General features: G+C 54.4%; 1 protein-coding gene across 2 annotated transcripts; it reads right to left on the bottom strand.

Moving 5' to 3' along the window:
• Positions 1-1,448: 1,448 nt before the first annotated feature.
• SHKBP1 (SH3KBP1 binding protein 1) lies at positions 1,449-20,479 on the bottom strand. 2 transcript variants are annotated; one of them, XM_082231061.1, is made up of 18 exons: positions 20,353-20,479; positions 20,123-20,176; positions 18,731-18,776; positions 17,343-17,416; positions 16,466-16,524; positions 16,082-16,162; positions 15,045-15,215; positions 14,027-14,117; positions 13,488-13,678; positions 12,678-12,793; positions 11,234-11,321; positions 10,519-10,635; positions 8,747-8,917; positions 7,655-7,810; positions 7,461-7,557; positions 6,335-6,513; positions 4,547-4,679; positions 1,449-2,424 (listed from the first exon to the last, which is right to left on the bottom strand). In XM_082231061.1, exons 1-18 carry the CDS (start codon positions 20,418-20,420, stop codon positions 2,043-2,045), a joined length of 2,274 nt encoding a protein of 757 aa, XP_082087187.1. In that variant the 5' UTR covers positions 20,421-20,479; the 3' UTR covers positions 1,449-2,042. The 2 variants fall into 2 exon arrangements, with proteins under 2 accessions (XP_082087187.1, XP_082087188.1); XM_082231062.1 differs by having other exon boundaries at positions 1,449-2,421.
• Between the last annotated feature and the right edge of the window lie 576 nt (positions 20,480-21,055).

The raw sequence follows: 21,055 nt of genomic DNA, 5'->3' as shown, positions 1-21,055 counted from the left end.
CAGCTACTCACTTTGGGTTTGAGTAAAGCAAACAGTCGAATTTGTCAGCGCCTAAATGATACCGAAAGCGCAAGTAGATAAATAGGTACCGCTCTGGCGGGAAGGTAAACGGCTTTTCCGTGCACTGCTCTGGTTTGCCAGAAGTGGCTTAGTTATGCTGGCCACATGACCCGGAAGCCGTACGCCGGCTCCCTCGGCCAGTAAAGCGAGATGAGCGCCGCAACCCCAGAGTCGTCCTCGACTGGACCTAATGGTCAGGGGCACTTTTACCTTTAAATATTGAACATCAGAACAGCTTGGCCACAATCTGGAAATTTTGTCCATGGTGTGGCTATTTTCCACCTTCCCATTTCGACTCTCTGGCACCCAGTCTGCATAACCGAGCAATTCCAAAATATAGACATGCTTTTACTCTCGCAAGATTGAATGTCTTGCCCTCAACTGTACTGGAGGGACGATTCCAACAGATTCCACAAGAAAAATGCTTATGTCCCTGTCCAAATCGGTGGCGCATGCCCTTCTGGCTTGCACTCTGGATAAAGACTTGAGGAATGAGATTATCACCCCTCTTTTATTGTCCATTCCGGGTCTCCCAGCCCCTGCCCCAGGGTCCTTTCTCTTGGCAGATCCAGATGAGCAGGTGACAGCAAAGGCTGCCAGGTTTTTAGCTGGGGCAAAAAGAATAAGAGCCACTATTTGACTGCTGATTCAAAACCCCCAAATGTATTTTATATTACTGACTTTCTATTTCTATTCTTTGTATATCATATTGTTTTATTGCTATGGCTGACACCCCATTCAGCTCCGAGTGTCCTTCTGCCCCTCTCATCCCGCCCCACATATCTAGGACTCGCACATGCCCGTCTCAACATGCCAAGGACTCTGTGCTTCTGTGACATCACAGCATCTCCACAGGGCTTGTTCCTCCATCCCCACCGCTCAGGCTGTGTGGTGTAGCAGTTAGTGTGCCAGGCTGGGCCCTTGGGGGACCAGGGTTCAAATCTAGCCCTTCAGCCAAACACCTGGGGGACCTTGGGGGGGGGCAGCTGGGTCTGTCTCAGCCTGGCGTGCCTCGCAGGGCTGAAGGAGGGGGAGAGAACCACGTGGGCCCCCTTGGAGGAAAAGGGGGGGTATAATAAAATAAGGATTATAATTTATTTAGAATGTTTAGAATGTTGTACTATTTTATTGTTGTTAGCCACCCTGAGCCCGGCTTCGGCTGGGGAGGGCGGGATATAAATAAAGTTTTTTATTTTATTATTTATTATTTATTAATTTATTATTATTATTATTATTATTATTATTATTATTATTATTATTATTATTATTATTACCCCACCCATCTGGCTGGGCCTCCCCAGCCACTCTGGGCGGCTCCCAACAGAATACTAAAAACATGATAAAACATCCAACATAAGAACTTCCCTAAACAGGGCTGTCTTCCGAGGTCTTCTAAAAGTCAGATAGTTGTTTATTTCCTTGACATCTGGTGGGCGGGTGCCACCACCGAGAAGGCCCTCTGCCTGCTATGAATGTAACAATAAACAAGGAGGTATTCTGAAGCTGGAATTCCTTCTTTTTCTTTTATTTCTTCTTCCTTTCTCCAGCCCCCCCCCAACACATTTTATTGCATGGCCAGTCTCAGACTGATACAAAAAAGAGAGGCATTATTGAGCTTTGGCTTGTCAATGGGGGGCGGGGGGGGGAGGGAGACAACAGCCACCCCCCACCCCCTGGGCCTTCCCCATGGAGGAGGAGAAGGGTCCTCCAATGGATGCTGCTGCAGACCTGTGCAAAATCCCTGGCTGGGGAGAAAAGCAGCCAGCGCCGGGGGAGAAGGGGGCAAGGAGACCCTGAGAGGACTGGAAGTCACTTGGGGAGGGAGGTGCAAGCGTTTTTTGGGGGGGGGCAGGAGGAAGAGGAGGGCTCAGAGGCCAGCCCTGCGCTCCTCCCCATGGCGGTGCAGGAGGCCGGAAGCAATGGCTGCCCCCCCCGGCTGCACGGGGGTCTTTGGTCGAAGAGACGCCTCCTTTGGGGGAGGGTCAGAAGGAGGTCTCGCTGAGCCGCACTTTGGACGGGGCCAGCGGGAGGGGGGGCTCGCCGGGCTTGGGGCTTGGGCTGGGGGGTCTCGGGGCCGCTGTGGCCCCCCCGCCAGCAGGGCCCCCGCTGCCACGCCTGGCCTTGGCCCCCTGCTGCTCCCTGGGGATCCACCGGGGGTCCGGCTGGGCCAGTCCAGAGGAGCGGGCAAGTTCCTGGCAGCGCTCCACAAAGTTCCCGCTCAGGCGCCGGCGGTCCGGGTCTCCGCGCTGCAGGTGGGGGGAGTCCAGGGGGGGAGGGTTCTCGCGGCCGAAGCGGCAGGCGGGGGCCGGGGAGCCCCTGGCCGCCTTGTCCCGGGGGCCGCCCGAGTCTTGGCACTGGAGGCTGCTGGGGAGGAAGAAGCAGGAAAGGCAGGTTATGAGGAATGCTCTGGAATGAAAGGAAGAAGGTGTTAAAATGGGTCGCTCCCCAAAGACCAGAAGCTCCAAAGAAGAGGACGAAGCTATTTATGTGACCGTATTTTTCGCTCCATAAGACGCACCTGACCATAAGACACACCTAGTTTTTAGAGGAGGAAGACAAGAAAAAAAATGTTCTGAACGAAACAGTGGATGTATGATTTTTGTGGTTCAAGCTGTGGCCACAGACATGATATGTGATTTGATGGTGAGTTTGGGGTAGCCCAATGCAAAAATCCTGAGGATCCATGTGGATCCGTGCTTTGTAACCACGTTTTTGCGCCATTTCGGCCACATGCAACATTGGTTGTGAGGTTTTTTTGGTGCAGGCTGTAGCCATGGACATGCTATGTGATCTGATGGTGAATTTGGGGCGACCCAATGCAAAAATCCTGAGGATCTATGTGCTTTTACCTCTCCCCTCCCAGGCAGCCTCCTTTATCTCTAGAGTCCCTTATCTCCCTTCTGATCGCTTGCTGATCAGCTGCTCAGCGGTTTTGTTTCAACACCCCTTCCCTCTTGTTTGCCTTAATGCCTTTTCCTTAGCTGGAGAAGTTTTTTGCTCCTCCTTTTCTAATTTCTCTCCTCATTGCTTTAGTCTTCCTGTCTCCTCTCCTTGCAAGTTTGCTGTCTTTACCTCCCCTCTCCCAGGCAGCCTCCTTTATCTCTAGCACCCCTTATTTCCCACCCGATCGCTTGCTGATCAGCAGCTTTGTTTCAACACTCACTTCCCTCTTTAAAAAAAAAAAAAGCATGATCTGTTTTTTGCCCCTGGGCAATTCGGCTCCAAGGACCACGCATTTGCTCCATAAGACGCACAGACAGGAGGAAAAAAGTGTGTCTTACGGAGCGAAAAATACGGTATGTGGCAACAGCAGCTGGAATATTGTATGTGCAGAAATGGAAAGAAGAAAAGGTTGCAACGAAGGAAAAGCGGCTTCTGAAAGTAACGGACTCTGCAGAAATGGCAAAGCTGACAGTGAAATGAAGAGAACTAAGTGAGGAACTTTTTATAGACGAATGGAGGCCTTTTGCGGACTATCTTGAAAAAATATTACTGCCAAATGAAATTGTGGGCAGGATTTGAGATAAAAGCAGCAGAAGAAAAATGACAAAATAAGTGTAATAAATAATGCAGTAAAAAAGATTTGAGTATAAACACGGTGGAAGTGAGGGTGGGAAGTCAACCTACGAAATGATATAACTATTTGATTTGAAGGTTATTGTGAAAATATTTGAGAAATTTAACGAACCTTATATAGATATAATCTGCGCCCATGAAGGCTACAGTCCCCTGAGGGAGGGCCAGGAGGGCGTGAGAAGGGCCTGGCTGCAGGATCAGGCCAAGGGCTCATCTCGCCCAGCCTCCTCCTCTCACAAGGGAAACCCCCCAAGCAAGACCCGAGGGTGGAAGCATCCCCCTGCTGTTCCCCATTATCTGGTATTCAGAGGTAGACTGTTCCTGGGCAGAGAGGATCTGCTATCACAAGAGGTCTCCACAGGAAGAGCCTGGCAGCTGGATGAGGCCAAGGGGAGCCCCTCGGGTCCAGCAAGCGGGGCACACCAAGGGGGGGGGGGGTGAGGCTGGCCAAGGCCACCCGAAGCAGCAAACTGGCTGAGTTTCCTCTCCATGGTCTCTCCTGGCTTCAGAGGCACCGAGACATCTCCTTGCCAAGGGTAAGGCAAGGGGTATGCCTCTGCCAACCAGATGCCCATTAAGGAAAACCTGAAGACAGGAGTCCCCTTCCCTCCTGAGGTTTCCAGCAACCAGCCGTCAGAAGAGGCCCAGCACAGCCAGCCATCCTTTGCCCTCTCCCCCTCCATGAATTTGTGCCGCCCTCTTCCGAAGCCACCAGGCTGGGCCTCTTCGGTATGCCTTGCTCAGGAAGATGCCACGCAGAGCGAGTGACCCATGGGAGTGCAGCTGCCCTCCACTGCCCCTCGGGAAGAGCCGCTAGCCTGGACTTGTGAGCCCTCGGCAAGGAGGCTGGGCTGGGGGTCGGATTTCTCCGCCCTCCCTCCCTCCCTCCCCGCAGAGTGCCAATCTCTACCTGGTGCTGGCGGTCCAAGGAGCACTGGCGGGAGCCAAAGGCCTGGCCGGGTGGGCCTCAAGGGAGTGGGAGAGAGCCAAGTCACACTGCTCCAGTTCCTGCAGAAGTTCCTCCTCCGAGAGACCCCCCGCGTCTGAGGAAGGCAGGAAAAGGGGGGGGGGAGAGATGGAAGGAGGAATTTATGGGCCCCGCAAGTGATCAGCCTGCCTGTGCCAGGGGCTGGTGTGTGGCACAGCCGTTGCAGGAAAGTAACCCTGGGGAGGAACGGCTGAAGTAGGTGGGGAGGGGGGTTAGCCTGGAAAAGAGGAGACTGAGAGGAGATCCCCACAGAAGAGGGAACGAGCTGGTTTCCTCCCGCTCTGGAGGGGAGGACTCGAACCTGTGGCTTCAGGTCACAGGGAAGGGGCTTCCGGTTCAACATCAGGAAGAACTTTCTGAGGGAAAGAGAAGTTTGACGGTGGAACAGGCTCCCTCAGGAGGTGGCGGCAGACTCTCCTTCCTCGGAGGTTTTTAAGCAGAGGTCGGACGGTCATCTGCCTGGATGCCTGAGTGGAGATTTCTCCATTGCAGGGGGCAGAACGAGAAGACCCTTGCCTTGGGGGTCTCTTCCAACTCTACAACATCCAACTTTGTTGGACTGGTCATGTTGTGCGGATGCCTGATGACCGTCTTCCAAAGCAACTACTCTATTCCGAACTTTAAAATGGAAAGCGTAATGCTGGTGATCAAGTAAAGCGGTTTAAAGACTCTCTCAAGGCAAATCTTTAAAAATGTAGTTATAAACACTGACAACTGGGAAACACTGGCCTGCGAGCGCTCCAGTTGGAGAACAGCCTTGACCAAAGGTGTCCTGGGCTTTGAAGACACTCGAACTCAGGACACAAGGGAGAAACGTGCGAAGAGGAAGGCACGCTTGGCAAATCCACACCGGGATCAACTCCCATCCAGGAACCAATGTCCCCACTGTGGAAGGACGCGTGGATCCAGAATTGGCCTCCACAGTCACTTACGGACTCATTGTTAAGGCCGTGTTCATGGAAGACAATCTTACTCAGCTATGAGGGATTGCCAGAGAAGACAATTACATGACTGTGATCTCGGGAGTGTTAGAATTCCACTCCTCCGTTGCTAGATGTGTGATTGTTACATCACGTGTGTGTTTACTTTCTAGGCTTGGAAAGTGTGAGAACGGAAGTCAGTCTTATCTCTCTTCCGCTGTGCTGTCCTTTTGTACTTTTCTTTATTCTCTCTCTCTGGGGGAAGTGAGAGGACGCCATGCTTGCTTTGTCTTGTATATGTTGCTTAATAAATCCCTTAGAATGCTACACTCATGCTCCACGTTTGTTTCTGCTATACTCTGCTGAGCAAGCATGCGCACGTCTTTTGATATCCGTTGCTGGTGTGCACTGGGACTGATTTGTGAATGTCCCAGGCTGCGCTTCATCAGGAAGATGCCCAGAGAGGTCTGTCCCACTCCGGGGGCTGCGTGTGCCCCCTGGCCGCGCAATGGACTCTCCTTGGAAGTTGGGGGGCTGCCTGTCAGGGATTCTAGAGCTGTGCTCCTTGCATTGCAAGGGGTTGGGACAGATGACCCCTGGGGGGGCTCTTCAAACTCTACGAGAAAAGCCCCAGCCCAGAGAGGAAGCAAGAGAGGGCCAGAACCTGGCCATGGCACCCAGCCTCCAGACCCCCACGTGGCTCTTGAGTTGATTCCTCCCCACGTGACAGGCACCAAGGCAGCTCCTGGGCCCTCCTGTGGGGGGCTGCCCCCCGCCCCGCCTGGCTCACCTGCCGGCTGGCCCACCACCTCCATGGCAGTGGTGAGGTCCCACATCTGCAGGCTGCCGTTGGTGTGGCCGGTGAAGAGGTAGCGGCGGGGGCGGGAGCCGATGCGGCTGGAGCCCTCGCACTCCTGCACCGCGAAGGCCGTGATGGGGGAGCCGTCGACAGAGCGCACCTCGCAGATCCTGCGGAGGGAAGGGGGGAGGAGAAAGAAGGGGTCAGGGACAAAGGGGGCCTATCCAGTCCAGACTCCAAACACCCCTAAGACGCTAGGAATCCAGGTAGACTGCCTCTGGACCTGGAGGCTCCGTAAGAACAGAGGAAGAGGCTGGCTCATCTAGGCCAGCATACTGTTCTCACAGAGACCAACCAGAGGAGGATAATAATAATAATAATAATAATAATAATAATAATAATAATAATAAATAATTTATACCCCGCCCATCTGGCTGGGTTTCCCCAGCCACTCTGGGTGGCTCCCAACAGAAGGTTAAAAATACATTAAAACATCAGTCATTAAAAACTCCCCTAAACAGGGCTGCCTTCAGATGTCTTCTAAAAGTCAGATGGTTGCTTATTTCCTTGACATCTGATGGGAGGATGCCACCACCGAGAAGGCCCTCTGCCTGGTTCCTGTAACCTCCCTTCTCTGGCGAGACAGTCTGTGGGCAGGGAGGGTCTCAGCCTGCGTACCAGGTGGAGCTGGCAGACAGCTGCCCTGGACACCGAATGGACCTGCACCTCCATGGACAGCCGTGAGTCCAAAATGACTGCCAGGCTGCGCACCTGGTCCTTCAGGGGCACAGTTACCCCATTCAGGACCAGGGAGTCCCCCACACCCGCCTACATCCTGTCCCCGCAAAACCGTACTCATGGGATCTGAGCCCGAGTCTCCCTCTCCCCTCCAGTGTTTTGCAGCAACTGCGACTCAGATGCATCCCTGCCTCCGACCGTGGAGGGCAGAACAGAGCCGTCCCGGCAAGGGGCCCTCGATAGCCCTCTCCTCCTCGGTGAATCTGTCCGGCCCTCTTCCCAAGCCACCCTGCTTGGTCCCTGCCTCCTGGGGGAGGGAGTTCCACAGGTGATCTCTGCGCTGCTGCTGCTGCGCCAAGGAGGGCTTCCCTTGACCCACCTCTTGCCCGTGGAGGAGAGTCGCACGTAGAGCTTGCTGGCGTCTGGCACCACCCTCTGCAGGAAGACTTGCTGGTCGTCCCGCTCCCCAAAGGGGCCTGCAAGAGAGAGGGGAGGGGGGTCACAGGCCTGGCAAGGCGATGGCGGGGAGCCCAACCCTCTCTCTCTCCCCCCCCCCGGCCAGCCCCCACTTGCCAATGTCAGTGCCGGCGCTGCAGCCCCCGTGCCCGTCCACCGACTCCAGAGCGAGGATCTTGAAGGAGGCCAGCGGGGTGGAGCCGGGCTGCGTGGAGATCATGCCGCGGAAGCGAGTCACGGTCCACGTGCGGACGTGGTTGTTGTCAGCGCAGACTGGGGAGGAGAGAGGAGAGGCGTGGGGGAAGGAGCAGGGGGTGGCAATGTGCGGCCCATGGGCCAGATGTGGTCCACAAAGACCATTTTACTGGCCCCTGAGCTGCCCCCAAACTGAGCCGCCCACTCAGGAGTCCCCCACGTGCTGCGCTAAACCAGTGCAGGGACTCGCCAAGCGACGCCTGAAATCACATCTGCACATGCGCAGATACCATCATCATCATCATTTTGAATTTGTATACCGCCTTTCTATCTTACACTACTCAAGGTGGTTTACAAGCTGAAGAAACAAAAAATGTACATCTTACAGCAATCTAATGCAATACAAAAATGTGATCATAAAACATAACTTTAAAATAGGCAGCCTACCTCAAAAAAGTAACATTCAACAATCAATTAGAATAGTATAAAATAAAAATATCAACATACAAAAGTTAAACAGAAATCCACTCAACAGTTACAATAATATCTAAACTATAATCAATAAAACAACGGCAAGCCACAGTACATAAAACAATACAATACACACTGAGCAGCAGAGGGTGGAGCAAGGCAGGTGGAAAGAGGCCTTGCCTGATGCAGTCTCTCCCCTCACAGTCCTTCCTCCAGGAACAGCTCCCTTATGAGGACTCCTAGGGCCGGAGGGTGGGGCAAGATACCAAAAGTCACATCTGCGCATGTCCAGACGCCATAAACTGTGCCTGCGCAGGTGCGCTTTCCGGAGTCTGGGCATGTGCAGACGCGATTTCCAGCGTTGCACTGCGCCACTCTGGCCCACGGACAATCTCTGTGGGAATGATCCGGCCCCTGGCCGGCAAACCTTGCCAACCCCTGTTTGAGACCCTTCCATCTGCTTGCCTCTTCCTCTCCTTTTCCCTAAGCTAAACAGCCACCTTGCCTCATCCCCCCGCGGCCGCCCTCTCCCCTCCCCGGTACCTGAGATGAGGTGTCTTTCGGAGAGCATCACCTTGGTGACGGGGCTGCGGTGGACGGCAAAGGTCTGGAAGAGCTGGGGCCCCGAGCTGACCGTCTCCGGGTGCTGGACGATGACGCGGACCGTGCCGGAGCTGGTGCCGTAGGCTATCTCTATCCAGTTGCCGCTGTTGCCTGGGAGACAAGGAAGCGCCTCGGGGTCACCCAAACTTCAATGCTCACTGCGGCCCCTGGGTGATGGGGACCCGGAGGGGGGTGCCCACCAGGCTGCGACTGGGGGGCTTTGCTGGATGGTGTGGGGCAGGGGACTCCAGGACACAGCTCAAGGAGGGTTTGGAAGCCTTCCGAGGAACAGCCGAGGGCGCTGGGGATGCTTAGCCTGGGAAAGGGCACACGGAGAGATGGCAGGAGAGTCATCTTCAAATATCTGAAGGGCTGTACGCAGAACAAGATTGTATCCTCCTTCTCTGGAGGGCAGGACTCGAACCTGTGACGAATGGTATGGTTTGTATGGGCCTAAAGATGGCTGAAGAACACCGCAAAATGGACGCGAAGTCTTGGAACTGTCAGGGAACTGTCCGTGAACTGTGTTGTAAAAGCGCTAATGGAATGCAGAAGACATCGTGATGTTTTGGCAAAAACAGTGTGTGCTGGGAACGGTACGAGAACAGCACATACAAGGAGGCATGGAGATGGGATACACAACATGACCTTTGAGGTATAATAATAATAATAATAATAATAATAATAATTTATTATTTATACCCCGCCCATCTGGCTGAGTTTCCCCAGCCACTCTGGGCGGCTCCCAATCAGGTGTTAAAAACAATACAGCATTAAATATTAAAAACTTCCCTAAACAGGGCTGCCTTCAGATGTATTTCCTTGACATCCGATGAGAGTTCCACAGGGCAGGCACCACCACCGAGAAGGCCCTCTGTCTGATTCCCTGTAACCTCACTTCTTGCAATGAGGGAACCGCCAGAAGGACCTCAGCGCTGGTAAGATAAGAGTTGTGAGACGATGCCAAGGACAAGGATGTGAGATGCCAAAAGCAAGGAGTAAGGAGTTGCGCAATGCCAAGCATCAGATGAACAATGAGGTGTATATATGGCAAAGCCCTCCAGCCTAAGTTATGTGCCAGACATTTGACAGCGCTGTCGTTTGTGTCACCCGTGGCTCTTACTGAACCTGATCAATTCAGAGAAGAGTGAAGACTGGCGAGTATGAATGGATGTCTGGTTGAGTCCGTATTCCTTGTCTTGACAGGTGAATTACTTATGAATCAATAAAGCAATATTACAGAGAAAATCCAATACTGATTGTCTGAGGGTGACTTGAGCTTTCCTAGGGTGTAGTGGGTCTCATCTACGTTAAAGACCTAAACAGATTAAAAGAAGCTAATTGGTCGTTACAAACCAACAGATTCAAAAGGCAATAAAGGAGATTCCAGAGTCATGGAGCCACAGAATCGCAGAGTTGGAAGGGAACCCCAGGGGCTCCATGGTCCAATCTGACCAAACATTAGGAAGACCTTCCTGACAGCCGGAGCTCTTTGGGAAGGGGAGGTGGTGGTTTTTAAGCAGAGGTTGGATGGGCACCTGCCATACATGATCTTGCATTGCAGGGGGTTGGACTAGATGGCCCCCCGGGGGGGGGGCTACACTGCTGAAGCAAGTAGAGGAGAAGGGGGCAGAAGGGCTAGCTGCTCAGACCCCCCTTGCCCAGCTCTGAAGGCAAAGATGGGGCGGGGGGCGGGGAGGAGAGTCCCTTACTGCTCTTGGGCGTCAGGTAGACACTGAGGGCGGTGATGGCATCCTCTGAGGGATCGCGATAGAGCTCCGTCACCAGGAGGTCGTTGTCCTTCATGCGCAGTGGGAACTTCTGCACATCTAAGTGGACAATAATAAAAATTTATTATTTGTACACCGCCCATCTGGCTGGGTTTCCCCAGCCACTCTCGGCGGCTTCCAACAAAAAATTAAAAATACATTAAAACATCAGTCATTAAAACCTTTCCTAAACAGGGCTGCCTTCAGATGTCTTCTAAAGTCGGATAGTTGTTAATTTCTTTGACATCTGATTGGAGAATGTTCCACAGGGCGGGCGCCACTACCGAGAAGGCCCTCTGTCTGCTTCCCTGTAACCTCACTTCTTGCAGTGAGGGAACCACCAGAAGGCCCTTGGAGCTGGACCTCCGTGTCCGGGCTGGACGATGGAGGTGGAGACGCTCCTTCAGGTCTACTGGGCCTTTGAGGTCGTTTAGGGCTTTCAAGGTCAGCACCAACACTTTGAATTGTACTTGGAAACATCCTGGGAGCCAATGTAGGTCTCTCAGGACCGTAGTTATGTGGTCTCAGCAGAGAGGAGAAACCGCGTGGAGTTTGGGTGCCCTGCCTGCCTGGCCCTCGTTCTTCCCTCCATGCAGAAAGCACGGGCTCCCCGTTGGCCCTGGAAAGGGCTGGAGGAGACCTCCGTGCCATCACTCACCTACATAGTAGATGGACCCGTTGTTGCACCCCAGGAGCAAGAAGGAGCCGGCCGCGTCGTAGCTGTTGATGGGGACCATGTCCTGAGTCTGTGGGGGCCGGAGGGAGGGGGAGAGCAGTCAGAAAAAGAACTGGGAGGCGAACAGGAGGCGGGCGGCAAGCTCACAGCCCTCTCCAAATCTCTGAAGGCCTTGTTTCTTGCTGCCCCAGGGGAAGGACCTGACCAATGGCTTCCAGTTGCAAGAAAGGAGATTCAGACTGTCTCTTAGGAAGAACTTTGGGAAGACCCATTTGACAGTGGAAGGGACCACCTGGGAAGGGGACGGGCTTGAGGCAGAGGTCGAGTGGCTCTCTGTCGTGGGTGTTCTAGCTGCAATCCTTGCATTGCAGAGGGTTGGGCTAGGGGGCCCTCGGGTTCCCTTTCCACTTTTCGATTCTCTGGTTCTATTTTGAGGACAGCAAATGGGAAGCCAAAGGAGGACAGCCGCAGTGATGCACCTGTGAGGCTGTGGATGAGGTGAGGGAAATGTGGGATGTGATCCATGAGAGACAGTCAAGTATAACATTCCTTGCAATGCTAGAGAAGACATGCGAGGGAATGTTTGGTCCAGCCAGTCAAAACTTCCTCTTCCTCCTGGCTGGAGCATCCTTCCTTTGCATGTGATAGAAGGTGGGCGTGACCTCACCTGTGCAGGTAACAAAAGGACGAGTTACGCAGCACACCTCTCTCTCTATGACTTCCTTCTTCATTTGACCAGATTCTAGCTAGGACTGCTCTGCTGGCTCTCAGCTAGCAGAAGCACTGTGATCATTCCCCCATATGGCGTAGAGATCCACATGTACATATTTGTAACTAAGTCTGCCTTCAGGGATCCAACTGTGAACTGATGTGCCTAAACTTCTTTTATTGACTTTGAATAAGATTGTGGCGTCTTTATTCTTTTAAGAGGGATTCAAGGGAACTTACCAGGAACGTGCAATTCAACCTGAGACAGGCTGAATTGTATAATAGTGAGAGGCTCACACGAGCCTGCAACCAGCCATCTGCTGGGCATGTAAAAAGGGGAATGTAACTCTGCTAAGTAAAGAAACTTGCTAGTGCAGGTTAGAAAGGGTACTAATAAACAATATATCCTCTCCGGCTACCCTGAACATTCCCACAGGAGAAGCCATGGGGAACAATTCACAAAATAAATATATCAATAGACACTTTTTTTTGGGGGGGGGAGACTTGACCTGCTTAGGGTCACCCCAGAAACTACACATGGTACTCCAGAGGAGCCGAGACCCCGAGACCCTTGGCTCTGTTCTGTGCCCCCCCCCACCTCCCAGCAACCACCTTTTTCTCCCCCGACCAGATGCTGCTGACAAGCTCTGGAGGTGGCTTCCAGCCGCAGCCCCTGCCACCCTTCAGCCAGAGACCGGGTGCTGGACCGCCTGCCCACCTGCCAGTGTTTGGTGACTGCGTTCCAGACGCCAATCTTCCCCGTGTGGCTGGTGGCGATGAGCTGGCTGCCCACGAAGAACAGACCCTCCACGGGGACTCCCAGGTGGAAGACACCTAGAAGGAAAGAGAGAGCGTCCGAGGAACATTCCCACTGGAGCAGACCAGGAGACGAGGGCCAAAGGGGAAGTCCCAAAGTGGGGCATGAAAGGCACAAGGGGGGCCTCCCCACAACCTCCAGAGGCAGGAGGGGTAGCCTTTGGGGCACCTACAGACCCTCCCAGCCCCCTTTTAAAGGTCTCACGGGAGATCAGTGTTTGTGGGATGTGAGCAACACAGAGAGGCACTGCAAGAAAGGAAATTTCGAAGAGACATGTACCAATGAGAGGACAAACACCTTCCTGGTGCCCCCTCCCCAGGCAAAATTGAGGATAAGATAAATCAAACAGAAACCTTTATCCATCTACTTAAAATGTATACTCTTATGAAACAATTTACAGCATGTTATGGTCTAAATGAAGATGATATTAAAATGATATATCGCTATCCAGCCTTGGAGGGGGGAGACATCTAACCCAGTGGCTATCCCCACATCAGCTGCTAGACCCCAGGACTGGGAGCCAACTGGGCTTGGGGCTGGGCAATGCCAGGGGGCAGCAGGGCTTGGGGGCTGAAACTCCCCCAGGCTGGACCTAAGTGTCCATCGGAGGGGCCATTCCACCTGGCCCTGGGCAGCGCCTGTGAGCTCCCCCAACCGGAGGCTGCCTGGTCCCACCCTGAGGCGACCCCCGCAGGGGCTGCCAGGCCTCACCAATCTCTGTGCCGTTCCCGTCGGGCTGCAGAGCCCAGAGGAGGATCTCGCTGCAGGAGGCGGCCGCCACCATCTTGTCGCTGTCCCCCAGGGAGCCCCCCAGCACCCGGGCGTTCAGCGCCAACCGCTCAATGACCCAGTCCAGCCGGGGGCTGCAGAAGGCCAGCTGCCAGCCAGACGTCTCTTTCATCCTGGGGGGCAGAGAGAGCAGTCAGGCAGCGGGCTGGGAAGGAGGGGGCTCTGGGACCATCCTCTGGGCTGGGGAGGCCCAAGAGCAGGGGCCAGCAAACCTTTACAGCATGGGGCGGTCCACTGTCCCTCAGACCTTGTGGGGGGCCGGACTACATTGGGGGGGGAATGAACAAATTCCTATGCCCCACAAATTACCCAGAGATGTGTTTTAAATAAAAGGGCACATTCTACTCAAGTAAAAACACGCCAATACCCGGACCGTCCATGGGCCGGAATGAGAAGGCGATTGGGCTGGATCTGACCCCCGGGCCTTCGTTTGCCTCCCCATGCCCAAGAGGGCCACTCACCGGTAGCAGACGAAGAACTGAGCAAAGGCCACCGCAATCCAGTTGTGGTGCCCACAGACCAGACGCACCACGCCAGGGTCGCCCGTCCCTCCTGGAGGAAAGAGATGGGCACAAAGAGAGACGCTGAGCAAGGCCCCCTCGCCTTCCTGGCTGTTCCCTTGTGGGACACCCCCCTTCTGGCACCCGGGGCCAGTGGAAAAGGGGAACTGGGAACACCACAGGCCAGCTCCCCAGCCCAGGGGATAAAGATGCCCCATTTGGGACGCATGTGGGATGTGACACCTAAGTAGCAGTCAAGTACAACATTCCTGGTTTGCTAGAGTGGACATGCAAGGGGATGTTTGGACCAGCCAGTTGACAACTTCCTGTTTCCTCCTGGCTGGGACATACTAGAGGTGGGCGTGACCTTACCTGTCCAGGTAACAAAAGGACAAGGCACGCAGCACTCTCTCTGTTTTTTACTTCCTCTGTCGTTGGAGCAGTTTTTAGCTAGGGATGCCTTGTTAGCTTCCAGCCAACTGAGGACACTGGGATTAACCCCATATGGGATAGATCAACACGTATATACCTTGTTGAGTTTGGAGAAGAGTTTGGATCTGATATCCCACTTTATCACTAGCCTAAAGAGTCTCAAAGCGGATAACAATCTCCTTTCCCTTCCTCCCCCACAACAAACACTCTGTGAGGTGAGTGGGGCTGAGAGACTTCAGAGAAGTGTGACTGGCCCAAGGTCACCCAGCAGCTGCAGGTGGAGGAGCGGGGGAGCGAACCCGGTTCCCCAGATTACAAGTCTACCGCTCTTAACCACTATACCACACTGCCCCCCACAGGACCATGCCACCCACTCGGGGAACCACTGACCTCGAAAGTGGGAACATGGGAGGTGTGCAGTTCCCTGGTTGTTGCCCCCATTTGACAGCAGAGAGGGTGGGGCAAGGGAGATCCCCCCCAGGCCCAAACTCCCTCCTGCTGGCAGCCCCTGCCCCTTCTTCCCCCATCTCCCCGGGGTGGCACATACCTGTGGCTGAGGCCCTCTCCTCCAGCAGCCGTCCCAGGAGCCCTGCATTCCCCAGGTTGGGGGGCATGGTGTTGCTCCGGCGCACCAGGCCCCGCTCCGAGAGGTTCCCCACGCGGGCTGCCAGCTGTGCTCCCGTGACGCTGTGGCGGTTCCTCCGTTTGGCAGGGAACACTGGGAAGGAGAGGAGGAGGGGTGAGGATGGCTGAGCAAGAGGGCGGGGGGAGGCCGAGCCACCCCAGCCTTAGTCATGGGCACCGGGACCTCCACCCCCAGCCCAAATTACTGCAGCACGAGGGGGGCCTGGCCAGCACATCCCGCCTTTGGGGCTCAGAGGTCAGCGCTGGTTGCCCATTTGCCACGGGCTGCTCAAGGTGTTTGTATGAGCACGCAAAGCCCTTGACCGCTCAGGACCAGTTTACCTGCAGGATCTCCTCACCCCCTTGTGCCCACCTGACCACTTAAACTGGCAGAACTGCCACATAATCCCTGTTCCGTGTTTATAAGAAATCAATCTTTTAGTCTGGCAGCACCTGCACTTTGGAACTCCCTGCCCCTTGACGTCAGGCAGACACTCCTTTGGCCACTCGCTAAAACCATTCACTGTTTGGACAAGCCTGCCTCCATGCGCTTATAAAATCAATGCAAGTTTTAATCTGCTTTGTATGTTTTAAAGCAGGCACGTCCAACAGGTAAATCGTGATCTACCAGCAGATCACTGGACCTCTGTGATAGATCACTGGCTCCCCCCAAAGAAGTTCAACAACTTTGCCTTCCCTAAAGCTCAACATCTTAGCCCTGCACCCCCTAAAAAAACTGCCAGTTTTTAATTTTGTGAGTAGGTCGCAGTCTCTTGGGAGTTGGCCGTCCCTGTTTTAAAGTATTGTAGATTTTGCTTGATAACATTGTTTCATCCTTTCATAAGCTGCTTTGAGGGTTACTGATCAATCAAGCAGTGTGAAATTTTTATGGAACAAATAGGTAAATCCAAAGTCCTGCAGAGCTCCCCCTCCCTTCCCCAGGTGTGCCCCGCCTCCTACCTGGTGGCGGCAGGTAGCCGTTGAAAAGGACACTCCCGCAGGACGAGCGCTCCAGCTCCTCACGTAACTGCAGGCGGCGCACTGGACACAAGGGGAGCAAGGAAGAGGATCAGATCAGCCCACCGTGGCCTTTGACCCTGGGGGGCACTGAGACCCCTCACCCACCCAGCCCTGCTGCCTCTCTGGAGGCGGCTCAGAGTGCAGCGGGGGGGGGGGGCTGGAACAGAAAATTAAAGCAGGGAGAGCAGAGACAAATCACCAAGGCACCAACTATTTGGGACCACAACGTGGTGCAAGCCCCACCCCACCCCCAAATCCAGACTTTGCAAAAACAATACCAAACCACGTGCCGCCCAGGCCAGTCGGATTCCCCTTTGTGCATACCTAGCGGTGTGATCCCGTAGAACTGCGCTTCGTGCAGGAGCAGTGAAACGTTGGTCCTCCTGGGGGCACAAAACGAAAGGTGACCAGGGAGCCTCAGCCCCCCAAGTTTGCATGGCAGACACCCATCCCATCCGCCAAAAAGGCCAGAGGGAAACTGAGGGCTAGGAAGAAAGGTTGAAGCATTCGTTATTTTTTGTTTAGAGAACTGACAAGAAAGAGGTGGCAAGACAGAGGCCTGGAAGAAGAGGGGACAGAGAAGTTGTTTTCCGTCTTTCCTAACTCTAGAACTCCTGGAGATGCAGCGAAGCTGAAGGCTGGGAGTTTCAGGACAGAGAAAAGCAAGACCTTCTTCACGCAGCAGAATTAAACTGCGGAACTGATGGCCACCAGCCTGGATGGCTTTACAAGAGGACTGGACAGATTCATGGAGGAGGAAAGGGCTCAGATTTCACTTGTGGGTTTTCCAAAAGCGGCATCTGTGTTCGGTATCATTCGTAACGAAACAGGGGAAGGGTACAGTTACTTTAAGGACTTTTTCTATGAGTTCTGGGTGTGGTTTTCCAGGCTAATTAGGCGCAGCTGGTGATGTGAATGAAGAGAGAAGATGTTGCAGTTTGCAACTGCCTGAGAAAGAGAACATCCACATGCTTTGTGTTTGTATAGCCATAATAAAACTCTTGTTTGAGTATTTTACATCAGTCTCCACCAGGGAAAATTCACCTCCAATAATCTGGTCAGCCACTGTGAGAAAAGAATGCTGGACCTCCCAAGGAATCTCAGTAGAAAGTGCTAGAAGAGCAGAGCACCAACCCAGACCCCCTCCGCCCCCCGGCTCCCTGCCCAGCCTAGAGAGGCTGCTGAGGTCTTCCTACCGCACCTGATGTCAAGCTCTTTGGTCCGGAGGAAGTTGAGGATGGGGGCAAAGATATCGGGGTCTCGGTCGATGAAGATCTAGGAGGAAAGAGACAGGGGGTGTTTGGCTGAAGACTTGCAGCAAGGCAGCTTGCAGTGTGTCTCAAAAAAGCCGAACCAAGTGATTCGCCTGCCACACCTCAGCCGCTCACTAAGCCCCATTTGATGTTTTGAAGCACGCAAGGCGACTGCAGCCCTGGGAAGAGAAGCTGCTCAAAGAGTCTGATGTGAGAAGGGGGGTGAAGGCCAGCGTAGCAGACAGAAAAACACAGTTTGTGTGCTGAAAAGGGGGGGGGCAGCATCCCAGCTGCCATTGAGGCCTGCTGCCAGAGTCAGCTTATAATTTATGTATTTATTTCATAACATTTATATACAATGTATTGTCAAAAGAACCTCAAAGTAGTTTTCCAAAAAATAAAATAATAAAAGTATCACTGAGAAAAATGAGCAACAATCATTTAAGACATTCAAAACATTAAACTAACAATAGACTAAATTAATAAAAAAAAAGTCCACTAGCCCCTTAGAGACCAACTAAGGTGCTACTGGACATTTATTTATTTATTTCGAGTGTCAGACCAACACGGCTACCTACCTGAATCTAACAACAGACTAAAAACAGATCAAAACTCACATCAACTTTCTAAGCATCTCAACAGGCTGGTCTAAACAAAAATGCTTTTAGCAGGTGCCAAAAAGACAATCATCCTGCTTGCCTGATGTCAACAGGGAGGGAGTTCGAAAGTGTTGCCTTACTAAAATATTGAGTTCTGTAGTAGAGCCAATTCCACCAATCAAAACTTGTTTATGCTTGCATCCGTCTTGAAAAAGACTGCCTTGAGACAAGCTCCACAGGAACGAAGCCCAGAGAAGCTCTTGGGGAAGAAGTCCCATTCTCCCCACTTAGGCAGATGTGATTCTGCAGCTGTGCTGGGTGCTCATTTCACTTAATTCCTCACAGCACAGATAAGGAACGTGGGGCCTCCAGACATGAGGAAGAACTTTCTGGCAGCAAGAGCCATTTGGCAGAGGGACAGACTCCCTCGGAAGCAGGCAGACTCTCCTTCATTGGAGGCTTTTAAACAGAAGCTGGACGGCTACCCATCAGAGATGATTTAGCTGCTGCTCCTGCACTGCAGGGGGCTGAACGAGATGACCCTTTGGGGTCCCTTCCCCCTTTAAAATTCTATATTGGACTCCAGTTCCCATCAGCCCCTCGCTAGGGGGGTCAGGGATGATGGGAGCTGCAGTCCAAGAGGGCACCAGGTTATCTACCCCTCCTGCCACCCTGTGTGCCACCCTCATCCCGCTCGCCAGGAACAGAGCAAGGAAAAGGAGCTCAGAGCCACTCACCGCCCCCGTTTCATCCTTCAAGGTGGAGATCCGTCCGCTGAGGAGGCTGCAAGTCAAACAGATGCAGGTGAGGCAAGCGAGGCTGGAGAGGCAGAGCCACCCTGAAGGCCTGCGCCCAAGGTGGCCCAGGCGGACGAGTCAGGAACAGGGGGCCTCTCCTCTCACCAGGGAGACCCTTGGTTGTTCAGAGGCAGCTCTGCAGGGCAACCCAGGAAATGGAGCTCTTGGGGGCCGGGCAACAACCCTCGGGGGGAGGCTGCTTGGTGCTCCCCCAAAAATGCTTGACGAGGCCTCCAAGTCCAGGGGAGAGATGCCTGGGCTTCCCCCTTCCTCAAGGACCAGAGCGGATGGGGCGACTTGGACTACTGTCATGTGCTCTACGTGGGGCTACACAAACACACACATCACGCAAGAAATACCTGCAATGGGGCTACTCCTTAATGTATTAGTTTTTAAGTCAAACCTGTGCCCCATCCTTCTGACCAGGGATGCTGAAGACAGGCAGCTTCCAACAACAGGTGGGGGGACACCCTGGTCCTTCAGGGGCAATTGTGCCCCTGAAGGACCAAGGTGCGCAGCCTGGGAGTCATTTTGGATTCGCAGCTGTCCATGGAGGTACAGGTCAATTCTGTGTCCAGGGCAGCTGTTTATCAGCTCCATCTGGTATGCAGGATGAGACCCTCCCTGTCCGCAGACTGTCTTGCCAGAGTGGTGCATGCTCTGGTTATCTCCCGCTTGGACTACTGCAATGCGCTCTACGTGGGGCTACCTTTGAAGGTGACCCGGAAACTACAACTACTCCAGAATGCGGCAGCTAGACTGGTGACTGCCGGGACCACATAACACCGGTCCTGAGAGATCTGCATTGGCTCCCAGTATGTTTCCAAGCACAGTTCAAAGTGTTGGTGCTGACCTTTAAAGCCCTAAATGGCCTTAGTCCTGTATACCTGAAGGAGCGTCTCCACCCCCATTGCTCAGCCCGCACACTGAGGTCCACCTTCAAGGGCCTTCTGGCAGTTCCTTCAACTGCGAGAAGCGAAGTTACAGGGAAGCAGGCAGAGGGCCTTCTCGGTGGTGGCACCCGCCCTGTGGCATGCCCTCCCACCGGACATCAAAGAAATAAATCTGACTTTTAGAAGTCATCTGAAGGCAGCCTTGTTTAGGGAAGTTTTTAATGACTGATGTTTTATTCTGTTTCTAATCTGCTGGGTGCTGCCCAGAGTGGCTAGGGAATCCCAGCCGGATGAGTGGGGTATAAATAATAAGTATTATTATGATGATTATTGATAATAATAACGCCACGTACATCCAGCTGGGTTTCCCCAGCCACTCCCACCATAAGGGGCGACCTTAGGGGCTCTTCCCCCCCCGCCCCTCCCCCCTCCTGGGCACCTGGAAAAGAAGGAATCCGGGATCCAGGTGAGGGTCTGGCGGGAGGTGCTGAACCTGCAGAGGAGGAGGAGGGCGGGCCGTGAGCGCAGGGCGGGCAGAAGGGCCCCGCCTCCCCCGGCCGCCTTGAGGACTAGCGCCTTGGCTGCCTTTCCAGGGCCTCCCCTCCCCCCCCGTCAAGGGGGCGTGGCCAGGCGGTCTCCATGGCGACGCCCACCCCACCCCCCACTCGCCTCCGGCCGCCCACGTTCAGCTGCACGAGCTCCGCCCCGCCGCCCGCGCGACTCCCCGCCGCCGCCATCGCCCCTCGCCGCCGCCGCCGCCGGAGCCGCCACCGGCTCCCTTCCGGGCTCAGGGCCGCTTCCGCGCGCTGCTCCGCCTCCGCCGCGACGCCATTGGACGCAGGCCCGCTCCAGCCCCGCCCTCCTCCGAAACCCATTGGCCGGACCGCGTCCTCGCCGCCCATTGGCTCGCTGTGGCGGGGGGAGCCCGCCCTCCCTCTCTCGCCATTGGCCACGGGCGGACGAGCGGTGGGGTGCGGTTCCTCGGGGCGGAGCCCTCGGCGTCAACAAACGGCGGTCGCCTCCGCTGATAGGCCCGGCTCGCCCCGCCTCGCTATTGGCCGCCTCGCTTGGGGCTTCAGGCTGGAGGGCCCGCCTGCTGGGCGTCTCCATTGGGCCTGCGGGAGGGAAGGCGGGGCGTGGCGGGGTCAGGGGTCTCTTGCTCTTCCTCCCTTCGGGGCTTCCCATTGGAGGAGGAAAGGGCGGAGCCAAGCAGAGAATCCCGAGAAGCGAAGCGGCTGGTCTTGGTTGATGTGCTGCCAGAGGGGGCTCGGCCCTGAGGAGGACCCCCAGGCCAGGCGGGCCCGCCCTCATACTGTTGCCGGAGAAATCCGAGGGCTCCCTTGGACAAAGTAAAGACGCCAACCAGGATAAC

Source organism: Podarcis vaucheri (assembly GCF_965113315.1).
Source record: "Podarcis vaucheri genome assembly, chromosome: 7".
Classification (NCBI taxonomy): domain Eukaryota; kingdom Metazoa; phylum Chordata; class Lepidosauria; order Squamata; family Lacertidae; genus Podarcis; species Podarcis vaucheri.
This window is presented reverse-complemented; position numbering and strand designations above follow the sequence as displayed.